Genomic DNA, 26,987 nt, shown 5'->3' with positions numbered 1-26,987 from the left:
TTAGCAACCAAGACTTACCTCTTTTGCAACTGGTCTCAAATCAAGTGAATATGCTTTACACATTTTTATTTTCCTTTTTTTATTTTATTTTTTTGTATGAAAATGGTGTATCCTAGTTAATCCCTGCCTCACACTTTTTCTTGTATTGTCTTACTGACCTCTCTACAGCACAGATTACCCTTAATATTGTGTCATTGTTTCTTTATTTAAAGTGAACTATGTGATAATTAGAAGGCTTGTTATTTTGTCTTTTGTTGCCAACTCTGAGGGAGTGGCACACGGTGAGATCCTGTGGGATCAGACTTCTCTCACAACTGTAAAGAATAATTGCTTTTGTTTACTAATGGGAGAAACAAACATCATTTGTCTTTGATGACTAATCATGAGCTGACCCACTTGCAGGGAATTGGGGGCTTTTGTGCTTCACACCGTCACACAGAATGCTGACTGGTGTGAAATCTAAGGCTCCCAATGTGATTACACTGTAACCTGACTTTGTTTGATTATATATTTATTCATATGTGTACGTGTAGACATACACACACTACCAGTAAAAAGTTTGGGCTTAGTAAGTTTTACATTTTTTAAAGAAGTTTATTATGCTCACAAGGCTGCACTTATTTGAGGAATAAATAATAAATAAATTAAAAAAATGTAATATTTTGAAATATTATAATTTAAAATAACTGTTTTCTTTTGTAGTGTATTTTACATTTGGTTAAAAACACAGTGTATGTTATTTAATAGCAGATTGTCAATAGCTATGTTTCCATCCAAAGATGCAACTTTAGTTTTTATGCAAAACTGGAATATCGCATAAAACATTTAAGAATAAAGCACCGTTTCCATCCAATGAGTCAAAGAGAGCAAAATCGTCACTTCCTGATAAACTGGCACTAAATATCTCTAAGAATATTAGGAGAAGCCACTGAATATAATAATTTTCATATGTAATAAATTATTTGCACTTTAGAGCGAGCAGACGAAACACTATAAACGTGGTCATTGCTTTTAGAGGTGGATGCCTACTGTTTGGGAACGCAGTCATGTAAGAGAATAAATACACAGAAATACTGTGATGACAGACAGATCAACCAAAACGACATATAGATGATGAGAATTAATTAAGTCGTCATGTCTTATAGCACAAATTCACACGACTTTTTCAATGCACATGGTGGAATTTATTCAGTAAATGTCTTTAAATCATAGGTTATGCAGTTTTTTTCTCATTGGACAAAATATTTATCCTACTCAGTTGTGTGCATACGTTTTTTTTTTTTTTTTATGTTCATTTTTTTTTAATTTATGCACAACCTGGTGTTTCCATGTAGTGGTATTTATGTGGTAATCCAAAATGCGCATAAAAATAGGTTGATTGAAACATAGCTATTGTAACATCTCACTCTGAGAAAATTGTACTTTAAAATGTGACAATTCTGTTTCCTCTACACGTGAAATGTGTGGGGTCTGTGGCATCAGAGCAGCTCCTCTATATTTAGTAATTCAGTTACTGCTATCACAAAACACTTGTTTCATTCACAGTTACTGACAGAGACACAAATATGCTGCAATTCACCAAGCATTTTAATCTGACAAGAGCATCCTTTTAGTAGAGCTGAAGATAAGGAATTACATGACTCGCTCTGTGTGTGCGCTCATAATTGTGTTGGTGAGTGTTTACTTAAGGAATTGTAAATAGGGATGTTCCGCACGATTGTGGCAGGGATCGGCAGGGCCTTTTGTTTGCTTTAATCGCTACTTTAGCCGAGAGGTTTTCTAAACATTTTCATGATCTCCTGTGTGGCCCATGTTCAAGCTGACAGTAGAGCAGGTAATCACTCAGAATCCTTAAGCCCTGATGATCCTCTCGCCACATACAGTACACACACACACACACACACACACATCTAATTCAGTCCCGCTATAGTCTTCGACTTCATTTCTTTGCTTTTTACAGGCAAAATAGTAGTACATCATTCAGTAGTTTGAAAATATTTGCTATGTTCTACATGCAATATCATCATGCATGTAAAGTAAAAAAAAAGAAATAATATGCCCATTGCCATAGTTCCGTATTTTGAACGGTCAACAGAAAATATAAACAGGTTGTGATTGAGTGGAGCCAGCTGGTCCAAATAAACTATGCACTGAGTCATATTTCAAAAGCAAGCGTTCTGTGAATCCCATGTTGAAGTTCCGCAATTACAGGAGCTGTTGTCAGTAAAATGACGGGAACACACACATTTTTTATGGGAAATATACCATGGTTATTTCATATTGGAATTTATTTTTATTTATTTATTTACTTATCTGGTTGGCAGCGATGGCAGTTTGGTCAAAATTGTGAGTAAAATTAGTTATTATGAATTAATTAGTAATATGGAATAATTTTACTATATTTTACTATTAAACATTATTTGCTAAATCATAATTCTGTAAAAAATCATAGTTATCACAAGTTGATATTTTGTCATAATTAACTTTTTCTATTATTTTATCTCATGATTTCAGCTTTCAATATATAATGTTTGGCTTTTGTTCATGTTTGTTTATGGAATTTTCATTTTTTTTCATGTCATAATTATGATCTATCAAAGCAAAGAAAAATGAGTTTCCATACTTTACACCTTTCACCCAATATACATTTTTTGCACCAGTTTTGACCCCTTGTGCAGAGTACAGGCCAATCACCATTTACCAGAATTTTTTTAGCTTTATTAGCAAAGACCTACTACTAAAATATCATCTTAATCTATAGTATATGCAGTGTGCAATGAGAAACAGGTTTATACAGCCACATGCTACAGTGTTTATCATGACCACTGTTGCATGTTTAATTCAGCACTGTATTGCAGTGTGGGATGCAATAGTCTAGTGCATATTTTTAGCAAATGTAGAACATCATTTGTTAATTTGAAAATAAATTTGCACAAAACATAATCTTTCCTTTCAAAACAGTATAGAGACAGTAGACTATAGAACAGCATTCCAAACATTGCCATCGTGTGAGTGTATTTGATGTACTGTATGTTATAATTTTTTTTTTCCTGTACTGTTGCTACATTGCAGCAAACACTTAATCCTGTTCTGCTCACGGTTTCAAATCACCCAGAGGTCACCATACCTCATTGCTATCAAATGCATAAACAGCACACAGATCCGAACATTTTTTTTACAAAACACCCCAGAAACCTCTTCACCTCATAAAAGCTGTGGCTTGTAGGGCACATGCTTCAATCTCTCACTGTGGAGAAAGAGACAGTGTCTCCACAATGGCAGGATTGCTGCCTGGACCTCCTATTGAGGAGAATGCACGATTCTGTCGACACACACTCAAACTGAGCGGTAAACAGAGACAATACATACCCACAATAAATCCCTCGCTCTCTCTAAGCCATCCCGAAACACAGCCTGTAAGATGGAGAGAACATAACCACACTAATTTCTCTAACATTGTCCACCCCTGTAATTGGTGTCTTGAACCCCCTTGAACCCCCAGACAATGCAGGAAAACCTGTTACTGGACTACCCGGCAAGAGTAGGGAACAAAATCATAATGCCATTAAAAAAAAATAAAAAATGTACTGGAGAAGAAAAGAAGAAGAACAAAAAGCTGATATATTATAGATTTAGCCTTTAGTGCTGTAAGACCGCTGCTCAATAATCTATATTTCTATCTTAACTGAGATGCAGATGTTCTGATGTGAAAAGGATGCTGTAGAAAATGCACAAACAAGACCAATACTAATTTACCATTTACTGTCTGTTTCTCAAAGTGGATTTTCTAAATTATATTATATTATATATTTTTTTTTTATAGAAGCATGAATGCTAAAGTAGATTATTTTATAATATGTATTACTATGCATGAATAGATACACATATATACATACATACATACATACATACATACGTACATACGTACATACGTACACACATACACACACACGCCAGATAAAAAACAGATAAAACAACCACTGTAAGGATGTCCTTTATTTCACACACAAAAAAAGATTCAATCCTGAAAACAAACTCTGCTGTCACTCCTGAAACATAGCAGTGTGTATGTGATAGATAATATAGGCTGTATTGTGGAGACGACATGGATGCATGCTGTGTGCATTTAGAGGGAAACATATGGACACAGTTAGCGCTCCCCACCTGCATATATCTCCACTAACACTTACAGAGATCAGTGCAGTGTGGTTTCACCAGCACACTGTCCCGGGAAACACTGCAGTTGTTTTTATTGACAAACCTGTTCTCATTCGGTAGGCGAAGACACGGCTGAGATAATATAAAGAGATGAGTGCCGTGTTAATAAGTCCTGTCACGCTGCCAGACTTTAAGTACTGGGCTCAATTCAAATCCAAGAAAGTCACCTTGCATACTCTCCAGAATAGTTGAACGTTTTATTTTACCTTTGGGGGAGTTCTTAATGTCAGACACAATTACCCTGAAGTGCGCTTAACTGCGATGTTTGAGTGATGTTTGGAAAATGTGGTTGCGGTTGAATGAATGATGAGATCTCTGTTATTTTCAGCATACGGTGTCATGACACAGTGTAAAAGCACTGTGGCATCTTGGATAGACTCTAGACTGAGGCCAATTTACAGGTATGCTAACTTAAACACAATGTCAATTATCAGGTTTTTGCATTTAAAAGTCAAGCTTGTGTGTGTTTCTGATCTGTAGTGTCTTGGTCTATGGCAGCCTTTAGAACCATATTTTTTAAAACTTGTGAAAACTAGCTTAATTACTATCTTCACACATTTTTGCATAATTTAATTGGAGATAATTACCTTTATTTTTCGTTGTTTCCTACACAGATAACAACTCATACAGTGTTTCATTTCAAGCACACTTAGACTGACACTTTTGGTGTAAATACTATTCTCACCATACATTTTTTGAAACTCTGATAATTTTACTTTTAGTTTTGATGATGAAAGTTGAGGTTTATTGTATTTTCATATTCTAAGATTGACTTTCTGTGTCTGCACAAACTGTAAATCAAAGTAGCAGTGCAAAAATAAATAAATGACAACATGAGAAGCCTGACATAATGCATTTAATATGATGTTCATATAATAATAAACGTCGAAAGAATATGCTAACTTGGATATACTGGCCTAGAGGGAGGCCCTTTGTGAACATACACACAGTGTCATTTCTCAGATGTTTGCATTTAAAAGTCAAGCGTGTGTGTGTGTTTCTGTTCAGTAGTGTGAGTTGAAAACTTGTGAAAGCTGATTTAAATAATATTTTAACACATTTTTGCACACTGACTAAATTACAGCTTGATTGGAAATTTCACAAGAGATAATTACTTTGATGTTTCTTTGTTTTCTTTACTCACAAGACGACAGCATTTCATCTCAAGCACATTTAAACTGACACTTTTGACATTTTTGGAAACAAGTACACTAACTATTGATTGATTGATTGATTGATTTTCAGTTGGTGTGAATTGTGATCACTTTTATGATGCATTTATATATTTTAAGAATTAAATTATGTCTGAAACCAGGATAAAGTAAAGTAGACATATGGCAAAAATAAGTGAAGGCATGATAAAATGTTGCATTTTTTTAAATGATAAAACTTCATTAACTGAGGGACAATTGTAATTCAAGTAAACATTAATATGAATCATATTCTCCCAAAGAATATTCAAACACTTTATGATCATTTTACTCTTTGTTTTGATGATTGAACTGTAACAATTCATAGTTTTATGATGCATTTTTATATTTTAAGTCTGTCTGTGACAGTAACCATAAAGCAAATATAGCAATGGCAAAAATAAATCAGGAAGGCATGATAAAGTGTTGCATCTTTAATAATAAAAATTCATTAACTGAGGGTCAATTGCAATTTGTGTGAAAAAAAAAAAATGAATTTAATAGTTTTCAAACAATAAATACTCAAATTTTTTAGACTCGCTTTGCTCTTTTTGTTTTGATGATCTGTTGAATGTTTACGTTTTAATATTGTAAGAACTGAATTCCATATCTGCGAGTCTGCAACAAGGGTAAAGCAAACATGAATGAAGGCTTGATAAAATGTTGCATTTTTCAGTTCTAATGTGGCCTTCGTATAATAATAAAAATTTGAGTCTTTAACCTGAATATATTTGCTGTTAGTATATAAATGAGGCTTTACCTTTTTGAGCATGATGATTCCCTCCTGATTGTGTTCGTTGGTGGTGATATCAAACATAGCTCCTCCATCTCCAGGGACGATGTTGTATTCCACCTCTGCATTCTTTCCAATGTCCAGATCATGAGCTTTGATTCGGCCAACCGCTGACCCAACTGCTGATGACTCTGGCACACGCAGGTGGAAGATGCCTATAGAATCAATGAGATTTTTGAAGTTACACCGTGTCTACACCAGACGCGAGCGGCACGGTGTGACACGACATGACAAAATACTATAGAACCCATTATAATCAGTGATGCTGTGTACACTGAACGTAGCATGACACGACAAATCCTGACAGTAAACTGCTGCCTCGTTCTATAAATGATGTACTGATGCTATTTAGTCAGTTACCCCAATGCTGGTGAAGACACATGCATGGTAGGCACAAACAGATCATGCTGATTTGTGAAAACGAATGCGGTTAGTGGCCGTGTCAGCAAAAAAATAAAAATAAAAACACCTCAGCTAATTAAGAAGTCATTAGATGGATTAGTGCAATGCACCAAAAACAAAGAGAGAGAGAGAGAGAGAGAGAGAGAGAGAGACACGGCCCAGAATGCAGCAGTCATCATACCATCCTCTGAGACATGCTGATGGAAATCTACTTCGCTCCCAGGGTATTGCCAATATTTACACAGCGAGGAAACCAGTGCTCATCACTGAAACTCAACATGATTTCTATTTCATTTCAGAGTGCAAATGGAGCCTGTTCACAAGTACTTGTTTAAAGACCAGGCTTTATTCCAGTGGAAAAATAAACAAAGTCAAATCTACAAGTATATAAATGCATAAAATATGAGACTGTTAGAAAGAAGCTGGGAAAAGGGACCATAAGAGGCTGTCAAGTGTCTTTTGTAGCAACTCATGCATGGCAGACCATTGTAAAAATGTGGCTCACAGGTTAAAAGAAGTCCTATCTTAACCTTTCCCCCCATTCCACTGGCCACATCTTGTGTTTTTCAAAGCAAATATACATTCTTTGTGAATGACCCCTAAAACTGCATGCTCATTTTTATGACTTTTTTGCTTTTAGGAAACTGTGGTTTCTCTGAAATCTCATTCATTCATGTCTAGTGTGTTCATACATTCAAGAGCTAATTATATTTATAATACTTTTATAATTATACTTTTCTTCTTTGTACTTCTCCAGAGACGCTTTTAAATATGCTGCATTTCTTCCTTTATGCAACCAAGATTCATAGATTCAAGATCATTAATTTATTTAAAAGAAATTCTCTCTATGAATGCATTTAAGTTTTTAAGCTTCTTAATGTGTATTTAAAAAGAAAATGCTGCATTACCAGTCAAAGGTTTAGAATTTATGTTTCTCATTATATTAAAACATTTTCGATCTAATGCTTTATGCATAAATGCTTTAAATTAGTTTGATGGTCTGAATTAATTGTGCATAAAATCATTTTATGGGCAGAGCTACAGTTTTATTTTTATTTATTTTTATTTAAATATATTTTTCGCCATAAAAAAATAAAATAATAATAATAATTATATAATTCCCATAATTCCATTTGGAAATATGGGAAAATAATGGAACAATAATAATGGAATAATAAAAACAAACTGAAGTATGGGAATTATAACATTCCTATACTTCCATTTGTGTTTTGCTAACTTCACTTTTGATCTAACATATGGAAAACAAAAGAATGAGAAGGTGTATTCAAACTTTTGACTGCTTTGAGTTTACGTGAGATAATAGTTATACAGTTATAGAGATGCTTACTTTTGGAGAACCTAGGGGGGTTGTCGTTGACGTCACTCAGGGTGATGTTGATGGTGGTGGTCCCTGCCAGACCCCCTAACTGTCCACCCATGTCTTTGGCCTGAATGAGGACCTGATACAGTTCCTTCATCTCCCGGTCCATGTTGGGTAGAGCTGTCCTGATGACTCCTGCACACAGTTTAAAAGAAAGTCAGACTGCGTCAATGGAAAGAAGAGACCAGAGAAAAGGAAGATAAAGGCATAGTGAGGTAAACAGAGAGTATAGATGAAGAGGCTGTGAATACAGGCAGGTATCAGTGTGTGGAGAGAATCGGATTACAGAAAAGAGGGTAAGGTTAGGAGAAGAATAGGGTTTAGACCCGAGAAGGAGGCCTGCTGAGAAAGGGATGTGGATGGTAATCTAAAATAACAGACACACCTGAGATAAAAAAAAAATTGAGAGTAAAAAAAAAAAAAGAAAAGGAAATGGATGAAGTTCTGCTGCATTGTGGAAAATGAAACTGAAGCAAATTGTACCTATAGGTGTAGTGTGTCATTTCTGTGCCATTATCAGTTTCCTGAAAATCTGTCTTATCTCTCTGCATGGCATACCACACTACAGTATATTTGTCTTGTTTCAGGGTTTAAATTAGTGTTTGGAGGTCATAATTTAGTCCTGCCAAAAGAAATACTTAGCTGATGATATGTTATCTTTTTTTTTTGTTTTTTAAACACCTTTATCATGGTGGTTGTGTGTCCCAGCAGGTATTAATCTGCCTAACTCAGTGTGCCACTGCGCGGAACGGGTCAAGGTTAGCATGGCTTTGTTATTATCTGATTCCACAGCCATTTGATACTAAAAAAGCCTCTTTCTCTATTAAGCGATGAAATGTTGCTGTACTTGACTATTCTCAACCTTTTCTCTGACTATTAGAATTAAAGGAATATTCAAGGTTCACTGCAAGTGAAGCAGATTATGGAATATAATGTTAATAACCACTAAAATAAATGAAGCGGTTAGGGTTACAGTGAGGAACTTGCATTGAAAGTATCCAATTTTTGGATGTTTTAAGTCCATATATTTTACAAAAGCACTCTATATATCTATCTCAAACGGTAAAAACCTTCCTGGAACCACTGATGTACACTTCTAACTTCAAGTGTTTGTCACCAGCTAAAAGATTGAGGTCATTCCTAAATCTTCTGGTACTTGACAGCCTTAACAAGGAGACACAGCCAGTGTAGCAACACCTTTCCTCACTATCCTTCCATAAAGAACAACTAATGCGTTTCCCAACACCACAAGAAGCTTTCTCAGATCAAGAGAGTGCTTCATAGGATGAATTGGACATGGTGGTGGATGGTTAAAAAGGGCACGGACCTTCATACAATGCCATTTTTAAGGTGAGATGTAAGAGGGATGTCACATGTGATTCTCTCTGCCTGTCACAGGATGGATCTGTTTTTTTTAACTTTAGTTTCACGTGAACAGATCTCTCTTTGAAGTTTAGTGTGGCAAATGAACAGAATAGAAATTTCGTCATCATTTATTGCATCACCATTAATTTTTCCTGCATCGAAAGCAGAAATACTGCCTATGATCTTAATTTATTTTTGTTCACAGAGAGAAGAAAAAAATATTACAGGATTTGAATCAATTTGGAGCGACATCTCTAGTTCGGTTCATTGGTCCGAACCAAGGGCAAACAATTATACATTGTAGCATTTTTCAGCTTTTTTGGTTCCTTTTCACACCACACTGATTGCTTTGGTCCAAACCAGTTGAAACGAACCAAAATGCAGTCACATGACAACATTCACATCACTCATTGGCCATGACGTATTTCCTAAACTGCTTTTCGATTGGTCAGAATTTACGTGCAGGAAAATTCCAACACAAGAGGAAAAGCCAGCAAACAACACGGAGACAACACAACTATGAAGAGACGACTGCGTGGGCTGGTTTTGTCCCTGGCCATAATCTATTTCATTGTTTGTATACACCACAATATGCAAACAATACATTTCTATAATGGAGCGCGGATGCGGCTTGAAAACAACGTTCTAATGCAGTGCAAACGGTGAGCGGGCATCGCTCGTAACTTCAAGCGGATGGGTGCATTAATTCTTCTTAACTCTGACATGCTCATGGTCATCTGACCAAATTTCTATGAGGCTCTGCACCTCCTCACTACTCCAAGTTTGTCCAGGAGCTGCCATGCTAAAGTGCAAACTGTCAACAAACACTTCCTCATCCCATAATGCACAGCGCAGCTGACTACGGCAGCTGGTTTAGTCCAAAAATGATCAGTACTTTTTGCAGTTGGGTCTGTTCAAGGTTGCATCACGTTCTCACCACAAACGATACGTTCCAGATTTCCTTTGAAAGCGTATCGAGACCACCTCTTCAAGCAGGTCTCGGTACGCTTGTTTGGTCTGCCTTTGGTGCCCACCTGAGTGAGATTGCTGCTTTAACACCTGCCCAAACGAACCACACAAAGGGAGAAACGAACTCTGGTACGATTCAACCGAACTAAATAAGGCAGGTGCGAAAGCACCCTAAATGGTGTCAGACTTTCATTTTTTAGATGAACTATTCCTTTAAGGTGTGTGTTTCCTGAGTCTGTTTTCTCTCTCACGACTTTCAGTGCTGACTCTTTTATCCATTTTACCCCCTGCCTTTGTTTCCCACCCTCCTCTCACGGCTTTTGTTTACTGTCAGTTTGTGTTGGCAATTTTTTTTGATATGGCCTGAGACAAAAACAGATATTTCTTCCTTACCAGTCATTTTATTTGTTCAGTCACCCTTTAAGCCCTCCCTCTGGGCTTGCTGATATCAGGATATTATATTTGTATTCATATATGCTTGTTTGCAATGCTTCGTAGTTGTACAACAGGCCGTAACCACACCGAAAACAAGCAGGAAATGTTTGCATGTACTCTGTGCATCAAGTTTACCTTGCAGGTTTGAGCTTTTGCATATTGGATATTACAGCCTATTGAATGCAGTCGATGCCCATTTGTAGATTATCATTCATTGCTGTAAACTCTTCTAAATATTGCATAACAACGTATTCACTGGCAGGAAACAAAAGGCTGTTTATTTGCTGCATTATTTGATGATGCCGCAGTTCCCTTAGCAATATGAACAACAAAAAAATCCATTTGCTATTACAGAGCTGACTTTATTTTCTACTCGGAGGGTCTGAAATGCAGCACCTAACTGTAAAATTATAGATCTTTTCAGGCCTGTTTAGCTGACAGGATGTCCGTTACTATTCTAATATTCAAAATGAATTGTCGTTTATTTTGAGTTACAAATCCATTTTCTAGGCTAGCCACATTATAAAATCAAACTGCAGAGCTTAGCTGTCTAATAGGGTCAATGAATGTAATTATGTTGAAACCTGTGAACTGTGAAATGAATGAGTCTTCTCTGTTGTATTACACAAACAAAACAGATGAACTTATGTAGCCAACATTGTTCTGTATATTTGCTATAAAATTGTGCTTTACCTGTTTTGGGATCCACTGAGAAGTACGGCTGGCCGTGAAGTATGCTGTACACCACCCTAGCACTGTTGCCGTATGTAGGGTCGTCTGCATCTGTCGCCGTCACCTTCATCACGTATGTACCTGCAAACACAGAGGATATTATGTGTTTGTGTTATACTGCATGAATAGGTTATTCAAGGTTATAACTGTAATAGCCTGTAGCGTTTGACTGGTACTCGAAAATAGGCCTACACATTGTTATATTCTTTGGGTATGATGGGCTGATAAAAAAACAACAACAACAACAACAACTATATGGCTATGTACTGATTCTCCACTGTATTCTGATATGTCTGAAACAGCTGTTTTACATAATGAAGGTAGCACTTTTAAATATATTAGGATAAATATATATGGAGTAAATATATATGGAGTAAATATATATATATATATATATATATATATACAGTCTTGTTCAAAATAATAGCAGTACAATGTGACTAACCAGAATAATCAAGGTTTTTAGTATATTTTTTATTGCTACGTGGCAAACAAGTTACCAGTAGGTTCAGTAGATTGTCAGAAAACAAACAAGACCCAGCATTCATGATATGCATGCTCTTAAGGCTGTGCAATTGGGCAATTAGTTGAAAGGGGTGTGTTCAAAAAAATAGCAGTGTCTACCTTTGACTGTACAAACTCAAAACTATTTTGTACAAACATTTTTTTTTTTCTGGGATTTAGCAATCCTGTGAATCACTAAACTAATATTTAGTTGTATGACCACAGTTTTTTAAAACTGCTTGACATCTGTGTGGCATGGAGTCAACCAACTTGTGGCACCTCTCAGCTGTTATTCCACTCCATGATTCTTTAACAACATTCCACAATTCATTCACATTTCTTGGTTTTGCTTCAGAAACAGCATTTTTGATATCACCCCACAAGTTCTCAATTGGATTAAGGTCTGGAGATTGGGCTGGCCACTCCATAACATTAATTTTGTTGGTTTGGAACCAAGACTTTGCCCGTTTACTAGTGTGTTTTGGGTCATTGTCTTGTTGAAACAACCATTTCAAGGGCATGTCCTCTTCAGCATAGGGCAACATGACCTCTTCAAATATTTTAACATATGCAAACTGATCCATGATCCCTGGTATGCGATAAATAGGCCCAACACCATAGTAGGAGAAACATGCCCATATCATGATGCTTGCACCTCCATGCTTCACTGTCTTCACTGTGTACTGTGGCTTGAATTCAGAGTTTGGGGGTCGTCTCACAAACTGCCTGTGGCCCTTGGACCCAAAAAGAACAATTTTACTCTCATCAGTCCACAAAATGTTCCTCCATTTCTCTTTAGGCCAGTTGATGTGTTCTTTGGCAAATTGTAACCTCTTCTGCACATGCCTTTTTTTTAACAGAGGGACTTTGCGGGGGATTCTTAAAAAAAATAAATTAGCTTCACACAGACGTCTTCTAACTGTCACAGTACTTACAGGTAACTCCAGACTGTCTTTGATCATCCTGGAGGTGATCATTGGCTGAGCCTTTGCCATTCTGGTCATTCTTCTATCCATTTTGATGGTTGTCTTCCGTTTTCTTCCACGTCTCTCTGGTTTTGCTCTCCATTTTAAGGCATTGGAGATCATTTTAGCTGAACAGCCTATCATTTTTTGCACCTCTTTATAGGTTTTCCCCTCTCTAATCAACTTTTTAATCAAAGTACGCTGTTCTTCTGAACAATGTCTTGAACGACCCATTTTCCTCATCTTTCAAATGCATGTTCAACAAGTGTTGGTTTCATCCTTAAATAGGGGCCACCTGATTCACACCTGTTTCTTCACAAAATTGATGACCTCAGTGATTGAATGCCACACTGCTATTTTTTTGAACACACCCCTTTCAACTAATTCAACTAATTGCCCAATTGCACAGCCTTAAGAGCGTGCATATCATGAATGCTGGGTCTCATTTGTTTTCTGAGAATCTACTGAACCTACTGGTAACTTGTTTGCCACGTAGCAATAAAAAAATATACGAAAAACCTTGATTATTCTGGTTAGTCACATTGTACTGCTATTATTTTGAACAAGAGTGTATATATATATATATATATATATATATATGGAGTTATTTTAATATTTTTTCTGGTAGACATCTAAAAGGATGCATGAGTTTACATTTATATGAACTTTACTATATGCGGTTAAAAGCACTTAACAATCCACAGCATAGAACTATTAATGTTTTTTCAAGACTACTGCAGTCCACTTGGATTGGATTTTGATTACAAAGGATGTTGGTTCGCATCTACATGGCCCCATCAGCTGCAGGACTCACTTCAGTCCTCAGCTCTTTTTGAGCTCAACCCCCTCATAGTAGCAGTCTTCCTGTGGGGGAACGAATGGGGTTCTCATTCTCCTGCCCTCATGCCTCTCCTTAGACTCTTAATATGGATCGCAGTATGCGACCGATTTACAATAATTGGCAAACAGGTTCCAGGTTCAGAAAACCAAATCGCTGACTATCTGTCTTGCTTTCTGTTTCAGAAATGCAGGACGCTGGCTCAGTGGCTCCAGAGGTGGACCAATTCCCAACTCCAGTAACTCCCTATTCAGAATTAATGTTCCCATAACCCACCTGTTAAAACCCCTTCTCAACGCATCGCTTGACACTATCCTCCAAGCGGTTTCTCCCAGAACCCTTCAGTTATATGTGACAGCGTGGAGATTCTTCAAGGCATTCCACCTCACATACAACACACCGTTCCCCGATTTTTCCCTACTTTCAATCACCTCATTAATTTATTTTCTCAACAGCGTTAAGGGTCTCCAAGTCAGGTCCATCAAAGGTAATCTGAGTGGTGTCCAATTTTTCCACAAGCTGATGTTCGGCGTTTCCTAGCCCAAAATAAGCAATTCTCAAACCTCCCTCCTGATTAAAGGGATACAGCAATCCCAGCCCACTCATCCCGACTCTAGACAAACCAATAATGTTATAAATTCTCACAATATGTATCCACACCCTCCACACAGGTTACCAGCCTCTCAGTACAGTTCATTCTAGCTTTTTTTGGTTTTCTTGAATGCTCAAAGCTCACCATCTCTTTCAAATTTGATCCGAAAATCAATCTGACCATCTCAGAGCTAACCGTACTTGATAGCAAAACAATATCTTTCTTAAGCAAACAAAGTAAGACAAGTCAAGCCAAGAAAGGTCAAAAACTTCATGTCACCATAAATAAAGTAATTACTGTCCCAATGTGCAGTGAGCCAGAGTACTTACCAGTGACCAAATTAGTGTACATGATATACTGATTCATGAGCTATAGGCACTGATTGAGACTATTGATTAGCTTGTTCAGGAGTGTTTGATTAGGATTGGAACTAATGCTGCATTCATGCCATGTCATAATAACTATGATTTTGCGATGACAACACGTGACCTTCTACTTGGAGCTGTTCACACCCTTGGACTCTGAACTATTTCACTATCAATGACAGAACATGATGAGTTTGAGGTGGTCAGGAGGTAGTGGACAAGTCGTAGCTCTCAAAAAACTCCCAGTTCACAAGTTATAATTACAAGTTGGCATCTTCCAATCATGGTAATTATGATATGGCGTGAATGCACCTTAAACTCTGCAGGACACTAGTCCTTCAGGACCGAAGTTGCCCAGCCCTGACTTGCTTTTTATTTTCTTTAAGAAATTCTCTCTGATTTTGATTCTGGTTCACATCTGTTCTTTATCTAATAGCCAGTAGGCTTTTATTACTTGCTTAATCTGTCCCAGTGGTGAGGCCAGAAATATTAAAGTAAGTGGACCTAGGAGAAATAGCGTGGACTTCAGTACCTATGTCAAAAATAACCACAATCAAAATCACACTGACGTCTACGGAATAGGGCTATAGGTTCATTGGGGACTATGGTGCACTTATAAACTGGTCTATTCACATTTTGCTATCTGAGATCATGGATAGCTTTTATTCAGCTGGGAAGGGGAGGGTTTCATTTCATTTCAGTGCCATTCAGATCAAGGAAAAGGCAATCTCAAAGTGAATTACCCTGATCTGTCATCCTCAGGGGAAGTAACATGAAAAGGGCTTTGGTGCTGGATAAGGCATGTAGTTTATTATGCTCAACACCAAATGGTATGACAGACTTTACCTCTTGACATGCACAGCATTTCTTATTTATTTGTTTATTTGGATATATGCTTGACATTTCCATGATTGACAAAACCTCTTTCAACTCGAAAGCTTTCATTTCAAAATGTTTTAATCTAAACATCTGCTTTCTGCTCAACAGATGAAAGGCTGTTTAATCAGTGATATTCTGTACAGTGTGTTATAACACGTGGTTGCTCACCCGCAATTTTCAGTTTTACAGTATCAGCTTTCATAAGATGTAATTAAACTTTCTATGCACTCTACATTTCCAATTGTTTTATCCTCAGATATACTCAAGAGTGTGAAGATTTCATGTGTATTATTCAGCACTTATACACTGCAGTAATATATATATATATATATATATATATATATATATATATATATATATATATATATATGTATATGTTATGTTTAGGCTTCATTGATTGACTTTCATAAGCTAAACTGTGATTTTTTTAAATTAAATTAAATTAAATTAAATTAATTTCTCCAACATTTGTATGCAGTGATCCACTGAAGGATAAAAGTATGCCATGTTTGTAAAATCATAATTTATAGACTTGTTGTAGTATAATTAGAAATAGTTTCAATATTTAATATGTTTTAATAGCATGTAATGAGTGCAAACAATAACTGTGGGGCCTTTTAAGTGGTTAATTAACAAGTTTTCTTCTGAACCTTTATCTATCATTTTGACTTTAAGTCTGTGAAGTATCCACTTAAATGTTATATAACACAAAAAGCAAGCAGCATTTCATTGACCATTTCATTTTAACAATCATTTTTCAGTGAACGGAGCATCATATTACATCGCTCCCCAGCGTGGCCTCAGGTATTGATGCATTGTCAGCAATCATATTTGACATCATGATTAAGAATTTTTGTCCAAATAATGGAGGCCATTATGACTTTAACAAGCCCGGCGATGTGTTTCATGAATGCAAGAGGATAGTGCTACATTGATCTGCTAGTTATAGCGATTTGATTAGGCTGTGTGGAAATCAATAACTTCTGGCCGACTTCAGAGATGAGCCTTTTTAGAGAAGCAGAGACAGTAACAAAATAAGATCCTGCTGCCATCATCACCCAGAGCAGATGCCTCGGTGAAATAATCAGTAATACAATCAAGGTTTCTACCATGTGAGATGAGAAATCCTACTAGGACTGTGTAATCCAGTTTGGTGGGGATTTGGAGCCCATGCACTTCTCATTATCTGACGGCACACAGTAATGTCTGGATTTGCTCCCCTCTGCCACACCAATAAATATTTGACCATATTTAGTCCATATTAACATGAAAAAGATCGACCTCTAGACCTCTATGGTGACAGTCATCCTTGTAACATTAAGGCTTATCTTATCTTATCTTATCTTATCTTATCTTATCTCTAACATCTTAAGGGTTAAATGGGCTTCTTACCCACAGGTGACATCTCAGGTACACTAGCCGTGTAGGGCCCTTCGAGGAACTTTGGCTCATTGTCGTTGATGTCCTGCACCTTGATGACAAACTCTGACTCTGGTTCCAGCGGTCGGTTGGTCTCGATGTCCACCGCTTGAGCTCGTAGTGTGTAGTAAGGTTTCTCCTCGCGATCCAGACTGCGCAGAGCGTGTATGTCCCCGGTGATCTGGTCTATGGTGAAGATGGTTCCAGCACCATCGCCTGAGAGAGTGTATTTCACTGCGCTTTCCCCTTTATCCAAGTCAGTGTGCAACTAAAGGAGAGAGAAAGAGTGGCATTCAAACAGTGGAATACTAGAATACACCCTCGTCAAAGTTCTCTATAATGTACTTAAAGTGGAGGGGAGTTTCAAAACATTGTCTTTTCCCCCCAATATATTACAAGTTGTTACAGAATATTATTCAGTTAGTGGAAGAGAGCACTGAATTTAACTTGAGCATGCAAAATTAACTAAATGTTACAATTGCAAGTGTAGAATCTATATATATATATATATATATATATATATATATATATATATATATATAATCTATATATAGAATATATATATATATAATGTATGTATACATATTATTGTCATTTGCAATGAATGATTGATTGATTGATTCAGTTATGTATTGATTTTCTGCAGTTCTGTGAATTTAGCTTTTATTTTTACATTCCAACTGATAATTTGTACCCTATTATCATTAAATTCCAATTCAGTTCAAACCAGTTACATTACAATTAAGAATAACTACATTTGAATGCAGTCAAATCAGTATTATTTTCTCAATTTTATAGCACATCAGTGCTGTACAGTGTCATTTATCATATGCATGTCTCTCATCTGAGGGAGCAATCAAAGATTGTGGCGAAGTTGTTGAGACAGTCAAGTTTAAAAAAGATTTTGTTTTTCCCAATCTGCATAATATCTAGAGAGCATCATAAATCAGAAAGAGAGCTTAATTATCAGTCTGCTTCATTGTCATATAAATGCACATTCAGAAAGAACAGAAAGAAAAGAAAAGAAAAGGGAGATTTCCAAAAGAGCTAAAAAAAAGAGAGTGGAAAAGTTGGGTGATATTAATTAAAAAATGAGTTAGCATAACAATAGCAATCAGTTACACAAAAGGGATCCATTGTTCATTCATTGCTGACTGGGTCCTCGAGAAACATCGCAAATATCCATGCAGAATGGGTACCCCACCCCCCCCCCCCGATAATAAGTTCGGGAAAAGTATATCACAAACCAAACTAAGCAGCTTTTCCAGATGCTCATTGCACTTTCAGAAGTAAAACTCACTCCTATATATTTTTTTTTATATACTGACAAGCACAGAAAAGTGATAAAGTGAGAAATATGTGTCTAAATGCAAAACAGAGATTTCTGCCAAAACTGAGAGAAATACACAGAGAGAGAGAGAGAGAGCTGGGGAAAAGCATGGAGAAGCTGAGTGCATACTAAGATGTTAGATGTGTATTCAATGTGGATATGATTTGTTTAGGAATTTGGATCTTTTGATTACTTTTAAAAGGTATTTAAAAATAGTTTTGAATTTGTAATATTACACAGGCCTGCTAAAACATTAAAATAATCTACAAACTATCAATTTCCATATTATGAAGCAAAAAGCTAATATATCCTATATCCATAATTCCTGTTTCTCCAGTGGAAAAGGTTGTCTTGTCTGAATCATTCTCATTGTGATGGCACCAATTCACTGCAGATGATCCATTGGCGAGCAACTGATGTAATGCTAAATTTCTACATTTTTTTTTTTTTGAGATAATGCTAGTTTTTGAAGTTTGCTTAATTGTACCTTTTATTTCAACAAATGGAAAGTTACCCTAATTTGTGGCTTCACATATCTCCTTAACATAACCTTTGCAAATAGTGCCATTATACAGAAAGTTTTAGACCTTTATTATGCTATTCTCAGCTTAAATTTCTTGAGTAAAGATAAGAACTGTATTTTACCGAACATGTTATTTTCTCAGTCAACAGGTGCTGAGAGAGCAACAGTCAAATACTTGCCTCCTCTCACAATAGGGACAATTAGAGGCCTGTTCCACTGCCTGCAGATTCAAAAAGGTCCTAATATACTGAAGGAATAAATAAAGGGTCTATTATCATCCGGAGCCATAAGTGAAGAATCACCCTGTTACTTCTTTAGCAGTCTTTAGTGGTTACACAACCAGTAATTATTAAAGCTGTAATTATTTCACAGAGGATCAAGAGAAGCCTTTTAAAAAAATGTCTTTGCCTGGTATTTATAGTATTTTCAGAGCCCTGACCATATCTCATTGATCTCTTAGTGTGCTTTTAGTAATGATATGTGTGGTTCATAAGCCGAGCACTCCACATTACATGTGTGTTTAAGTGTGTGCATGATCATACGGTTCACTAAATGGTGTCTGGCCAATAATTAAATGCATGTTTGGTATACAAGCTCCGTGACTGGATATTTCTTACACACCAGGATACCGAAACCCCTTGAGGACCAGCGTTCCTGCACACTCACTGAATGCTAATATAGTCAGACTGGGCCTAAACACTCAGCCAATTCAGTTAAATAAATACATTCCCCAGCGTGCTGCGATTGCAAGGAGTCAGAGGAAACCAGCACTAGAGTCATTCATTGTTCGTATATGTGTTTATGGATCTGTTTATGAATGTTAAAAGGCAGACTGTGCTAGAGGATAAAAATATGACTGTGTGTGTGGTACAGATCCATTAGGGGTGGGTGATGAGACCAAAATCTTACAATATGTGGATTTTTAAAATATATTTATTTATTATTTATTATTATTATTATTATTGTTGTTGTTGTTATTATTAGTGTATGTGTATTAGTGTATGTGCATAAAACATAATAGATTATATATATATACAAACATATTAAGCAGCAAAACTGTTTTAAAATATAGATAATAATAAGACATGCATAAGAGAACATAAGAGAGACTTAAAATTAAACTAAATTATTCCAAACATTTGACCATTAGTATGAATATTATTAGTTACTGTAGGAACGGCTGTTTGGGAATGGCTATCATTAATTTTGTGTGAGTGTGTTGAGATAAGGATGTGTTTTTTACATACGTCATGGCTGTAATGTTGACAAAAATGGGAGAACGGAAGCTGGTCTGTGTTTGTTTTGTTATGTGTGTTTTTTAGTGATATACAGTATTGTTTGTATTTTGTGTAATCAGATTTCAGATTCACCGGAAACTGTGAAAGTGGTCTCACACTCCTGCAGTTTGTCACACAGTTCGCTGTTTGATTATGTGATACAGAGAGAAAGCGTGAGAGAATTTTTTGGTGAGCTTTGTTTTTGCTCACGAGGTGGAATACTGATGTGCTTCTGCGTGCGTGTGTGTGTGTGTGTGTGTGTGTGTGTGTTTTATGAAACAAACACACCAGTCCCAACAGATGGAGACAGTCTCAGGTGGATAAACGGCTGATCTAATCACAAACAATTAAGGAATACTACATTGTACTTTTGCATCAAAACTGCTGCAACACACTTACATAACATCTCAAACAAAAGAAAAGAGGATAAGCTGTGTATAAACAAACAATCAAAGTCCGTCAGGCTCAAAGGAGAAATCTGACAGTAGTTTTTCATATTACTGGATGTGCTGTGATGACAACCAAAACAGTTCTGTGCTGTTTCCTCAATATTTTCTTACAGAACTGTCCCTATAACAATGGCCACTTTCCCTTAGGAATTTTTGACAAAATATTTTAAACTTGACTGTTCACACTATTTTATACTGCTTATTATTACTATTATACTGTTTTTTTCACTTAATTAATAATTGTGTTCATTGATGGCTGACATCAGTGACATATGCAAATCGGCCTGGTTGTCATAGTGACATTAAGCACTTTAAATAATGTGCAATGTATAAAAAGTACCAGCTTGCAATTAATTAACTGATGCAAGATAGGCAAGAATTAATGATTCTACAGATGAACACGTTTTTCCCCTTCCTATATCTAATTTCTTATGCCAGAAATATGGATAATAGTTCAAAATATGAAGAGGCAATTTGAACAAGTTGAAGGAAAAGTGTTAAAAAGAAATGTTATTTTCAAGCCAGTAATATCAGCTCACTCTGAATTCATCTGGCCTCAATGCAAGAAGTGAGTGATACTGCTAAGAACATTAGCAGGTTTTTGGTGTTGTTGTTTTTTGCTATCTTTTGTGCACTTCAAAAATAAATCTCATTATTATTATTATAAAAGTTGGATTAAAATATGTGGAAGGTATTATATTGGCAGTGCAGATAAATTACATAATTATTCCCTTTTCCTTAACCAATCTGTGCCAGCGCATTTGTCATCTGTGGCACACGTCAACACCGCAAATGTCTTCACATGCCTAATTTGGGACCGAGTTATGCGTACAATGACTTCACATCTGCAGAATTAGTTTGGCATCAGGTTTTTGTGAGCTAAACGGCATGAGCTTTGGGAGGGGTGAGGTTACTGCAGTCTGATTGTTTTCGAGGTGTTGGATTATTTTGATGCTTGGGTTCCTGCATGCTGCTGACACAATTTTATGGTCATTTTGGATCATAGTTCTTCAAATGTAATCATGAGTTTGGATTAAGTAAACTTTAAACTAGATTGACTGTAATATTGAAGGCATCGCTTGTCTCCACAGTGTCTGTTATGAAGGAGTGCATATTGCACAATGCTGCACACAGACATGAAGGAGTTGTCTTGTTTACAGCCATGTTTTAGAAACCAGTTGTAACTAGAACAATTACACAAGACAAACTTTGAATGTTGACTTGACACAATAAACAGAAAACATTGAAGTCTGAAGGTTATTTTCAATGTAAGTCTATAAGGTTTATATATATATATATATATATATATATATATATATATATATATATATATATATATATATATATAAGAAATGTATACCGTTTATTAGATATACTGTATATGCAGATATGGATTCACTGGAAACCTGTTCACTTTTTTAGGTTATGATCAATTTATTTAGCATTTTAGTTTATTAATTTAGGATAGTATATATTATAAATAATAACTTTTCAGTGAAAATCTACAGGGTTTTAATCATCCATCCATTCAGTAAATACACCTTCATATTTTGTTCATTCCATTCACCCATTTTTGTCATCTAAGGATCCATTCATCCATCAATTAGTCTATTCTAAGGATCCATTCATCCAACAATCTGTTCATCTATTGTCATATAAATCCATCCATCCATCACTCCTCATCTAGATCCCTCCCTTCATCCATTCATCCATCCATCCTCATCTAGATCCCTCATCCATCAATCCGTTAATCCATCCATCTATCTGTCCATCCTCATCTAGATCCTTCCCTCCATCCATCCATAAATCCATCCATCCATCATCTAGATCCATTCATCCATCAATCCATTTATACATCCATCCACCTAGATCCCTCCATCCGTCCATTCGTCCATCCTCATATAGATCCCTCCATTCATCAATCCATTTACCCATCTATCAATCCATTTATCCGTCCATCCATCCATCCATCGATCTATCCTCATCTAGATCCCTCCATCCATCCATACTAATCTAGAGTCATCCATCCAGTTAGCCTGATCTGCACTGTACTGTGCTTGCACTGTTTATAAGCAGTGCCTCATCCCCTGACACATTTGAGCCCGAGCATTGTGTGCAGCATGGCATCTCCACAGCATCAACGTTCATCAGAGTAAAGTGCAGCCTTATCAGGTGCACATTTCCAATCATGCTCGAGTCTCATTAAATGCACACGTCAAAGCTGACCTCTCTTTTAACCAAGCTATGTTGTGAGACACACAGGTAAAGATTGGCCTGTTTGTAAGATAAGATAAGCTCTCCAGCGAAAAATCCATTATTATCTGCAGCTGTTTGCTGTCAGCCTGCAAGGTCAACCCTAGATGAGGAATTCAGAAGAGGCTCAGTCTGGCTTGGAGCAAATATGGTGCACAAGAAGCACTCCTGATCCCAGTAAGGTCAAGTATTCCTTGAGTACTCAAGTATTGCTGTTGCATTCTGCATAATGGTATAGAGTTATCTCTCCTGAAACCATGTAATTGTATTCATTTGGACTGTTTATTTAAAAATAAATCAATAAATAAATCAATAAAAAAATTATCAGCAATGATATTCTACAGACTAATGTGTAAATACACATGAGTTGTCCAATTTAAGGACATATATGATTTATATTTTTCTTATTTATTTATTAGCTTTTTTTAAAGCCATTATTCTTTGGTTGGACAATTTGATTTTAGAGAGAATTTGATTTGATGTAAACCTTTTGGTCTATTTAAAAAAAAAAAAAACACTATGTCAGTCTTTGCAAGGAACACATCCATAGATAGTGCATGGTGTGCCCAGTTAACTGATCCATGTTAATGGCACTCAAAACTTCTGTTAATGCTTTAGACATGCTTGGTGAAGAGAGTGAATGGATAATTGCGGTGTGTCTTGCCGGGTCTATGTACATGGTAACCTTGATTAATGTACAGGTCACTAAAGAGATTCTGTCTGGTCATTTGACGCTGATTATACTGGAGAGAACACAGTCTGTGATTGCATTATGGAACTCTTGCTGCAGCTGATGTGTATTTATGAAGTGTGTTATACATCTAAAGGTTTTTAACCATTTAGTTACAAACAGTTTTAAATGGCTAGATTAAATTTAAGGGATGAATGCTATTGTGTATAATTTGTGCATATATAAAGCTTACGCTCTTTAATTTCAAAGTCAGCACGAAACATCATTCCAAATCAATTTTACTTCTGTAATATGACATTTCTGAGGGAAATTAAATATTCAATGAGAAAAAAAGTAGGGCAGTACAATATATTATCCTTTGGCAATGGATTAGATTTTGAAAAGTGGTGTTTCATACTAGACTGAGTCTGAAACAACAGCAGCTCTCAATTTTTGATGAAGTTCTTTGACTGCATCATGAAGGCTCAAGGTCAAGTTCACCCTAAATGTCATTTGAACCTAATCCAGTTATTGAATCTATTGTTATTTTATAGTTCATAATTTTGTGTGACTTATACACTGTACAACAAACGTATTTGTCAAAGTTGCACATAAAACAATGATTATCTGAGTATATGTTTTACAGGAAAGTATTTTTTTTTTTATTTCCAGTTTCGAAATGTTATAGCAATTGCTGATTGAAAATTGTTTCAAAGTTAATCCTTCACCAATCCAGTACTGTATATCAGTGCATCCCAACCACGTTCCTGGAGTCCCCCCAAACACTGCATGTTTTCCATGTCACCTTAATCAAACACACCAGATTTAGATCATCAGCTCATTAGTAGAGACTCCAAGACCTTAATTGGGTGTGTCAGACAAAGGAGAGATACAAAATGTGCAGTGCTGGGGGGCCTCCAGGAACGAGGTTGGGAACCACTGCTGTATATCACATTAAGGTTACAATAAAGGCTGCAGTATTTAAAGCAATAGAATGAAAAGCTTTTTGTCTTTTGGTTAGTAAAAGCATGTATTAAAAAAAGTAAAAAACTCTCTTGACTCCCATGCACAGATCCGTGTGTTCATAAGTTATGTTGAAAAGATCTAAGAGCTAATGATAGGTGGCCCCATACAGATGAGATCGTATTCGATTTAGGGAATTAATCTGAGAATAGGTGGTGGGAAGAGATGAGGTGGACGTGGGTGTCAATAACACAATGGGAGCGAGTTAGTGTCGACTTGTCAGCCAGAAAGAGCTCACGTAAACAAGCAGTAAAATGAATGGCCTTTCTAGATAATGCATTATTGTTCACAAATGATCTTTCTGGTGGAAGCTTTTTCTAAATGAAAATGCACGCCGATCTAAATTTAGGCCTGTTCGTGTCTTTAGAAGACATGCCATGTAGTTTACAAGTTGAATTAACTGCTGATTATTTTGAGGTGCTTGTCATATGTCATATGATGCAATTTAAATTTTTCCTTTTTCTTTGGAGTATTATAAGCTCTTGGTGCATAAAGAAGGTCTGTAAAATTGCAGACTAAAGTCCCAAATCCAAAGAGATATCTTTATAAAAGTTAAGAGTCAACCACGCCTACCTGAAACACAACTCTTGCATATCGATCTTAAAAGGTTCACTGAAAAATGAAAATTATGTCATTAATGACTCATGTCATTAAATGACCTCATGTCGTTCCAAACCCGTAAGACCTCCGTTCATCTTCGGAACACAGTTTAAGATATTTTAGATCCTTTAGACCTTTCTGTCCCTCCATTGAAACTGTGTGCACGGTATACTGTCCATGTCAAGAAAGGTAATAAAAACATCTTCAAAGTAGTCATTGTGACATCAGAGGGTCATTTAGAATTTTTTGAAGCATCGAAAATAGATTTTGGTCCAAAAATAGCAAAAACTATGACTTTATTCAGCATTGTCTTCTCTTCCAGGTCTGTTGTGAGCGAGTTCAAAACACTGCAATTTAATGATATCAGGTTTGTGAACGAATCACTTGATGTAACCGGATCTTCTTGAACCAGTTCACCAAATAGAACTGAATCGTTTGAAATGGTTCACATCTCCGCATCTTTAGCTGTTGCTGCCCCTAAACTCTGGAACAGTTTACCCCTCATTAGCATTTGAGTGATCCTGTGTACGGTACTTTTACGTTTTTTTTTGGTTGTTTGTTTTTGTATATATGACCCGTCACGGAAACCAGTGACACAAGTCGGCAGCACAACATTCGTGCAAAATGAGAAAGAAGCAGGGTTTTTTTTTTATATTTTTGCAGAATCTGTTAGTTGAGATCAACAGTTGAGATGTTTGAGATAGTAGAATTGTTATATTTGAAAGCGTACATTTTGAGGTTGAAATCGGCTTGTTGTTCAGAGATTCTAGCACGCAATAGGGGCATGTCATTGCTTGTGTGTATTTCCATACAGGATAATCCGGCTTTTTTTTCTTCTGTTATTGCTCCCGTCCTCCAAGGGAAGCGTGGCTACTAATTATGCAGCGCTCTGGCCGGCTCTTGCTGATATCAAAATTCAAAGAAGATGGGCGCCGTAAAGATTATTTCAGGTGAGATGAAACGTGGCCGTTACACTGGAAATATTTTGAAGTACTTCTTCAACAAGCCGGATGCTTATGAACACGTGCTCACTGATTCTGAAGATGATCTGAGAGAGGATGAAAGCGGCATAATACTACTGAATACTACTACTAATAAAACTGAATAATATCCCTAGTACTGAGCGAATATGAACATGAGGAAGAATGTATCGGACTGGCGTCTGACGAGTTGGACCGTAAGATATCAGAGGCTATATTGATAGTAAAATTTGATGGGCATAAAGACAGAGAAATGGGGAAAATCCGTAACTTTGACTGTAAATGCTACACGAGGAGAAAAAAGAACTCTCTGCATGGGAGACAGTCCTGTAGCCAGAAGCTTTCTCCAGACATTATGTACAACATACGGCTGGATTCCTTAGCTGCGTAAAAAGAGTGGCAGAACATGCTAATTATTGGACATTTAGAGGCAAACAGACGCACAGTGCAAACTTCGGAGATGGTTACATCAACAAAGAAGACACAACAAAGAGAAAGTGTGCCAAAATGACTTATTTAATTGGAGGCACCAAGATCTGCAAGAATACTTTTCTGTTTCTTATGGGTTGAGTTTCCATAAACATCAAAGTTTGTTATTTTGTGTTCATTCTAAGAACACGTACACGTTATCTCTAAATCATTTTTATAAAAGTAAAAAAAGATAAATTACTGATATTTACAATGCACATTATCCTTTATTATTAATAGTATGCGGCCCGATTTTTCCCGTTGCGTCTATCATTGCTATGCAACCATGCAGCTCTACAGGGGGTATGGCTTATCTAAATGAGATGTAAATGAGCCCTATTGTCACTCCCAGCAGGTGAGAACAGGT

General features: G+C 36.4%; 1 protein-coding gene across 1 annotated transcript in view; it reads right to left on the bottom strand.

Moving 5' to 3' along the window:
- The window catches only part of LOC113055912 (cadherin-12-like), a 119,826-nt gene that overhangs the window by 27,813 nt on the left and 65,026 nt on the right, over window positions 1-26,987 (bottom strand). The window contains exons 3-6 of the mRNA XM_026222293.1: window positions 17,021-17,315; window positions 11,447-11,566; window positions 7,952-8,119; window positions 6,169-6,356 (exon numbers count right to left, since the gene is read on the bottom strand). Of these exons, the coding sequence (XP_026078078.1) occupies window positions 6,169-6,356; window positions 7,952-8,119; window positions 11,447-11,566; window positions 17,021-17,315 (771 nt within the window). The remainder of the gene's footprint in view (window positions 1-6,168; window positions 6,357-7,951; window positions 8,120-11,446; window positions 11,567-17,020; window positions 17,316-26,987) is intronic.

This window comes from Carassius auratus, chromosome 37, assembly GCF_003368295.1.
Source record: "Carassius auratus strain Wakin chromosome 37, ASM336829v1, whole genome shotgun sequence".
Classification (NCBI taxonomy): Eukaryota; Metazoa; Chordata; class Actinopteri; order Cypriniformes; family Cyprinidae; genus Carassius; species Carassius auratus.
The sequence above is the reverse complement of the archived record's forward strand: the minus strand, read 5'-3'. Positions and strand labels throughout refer to the sequence as shown.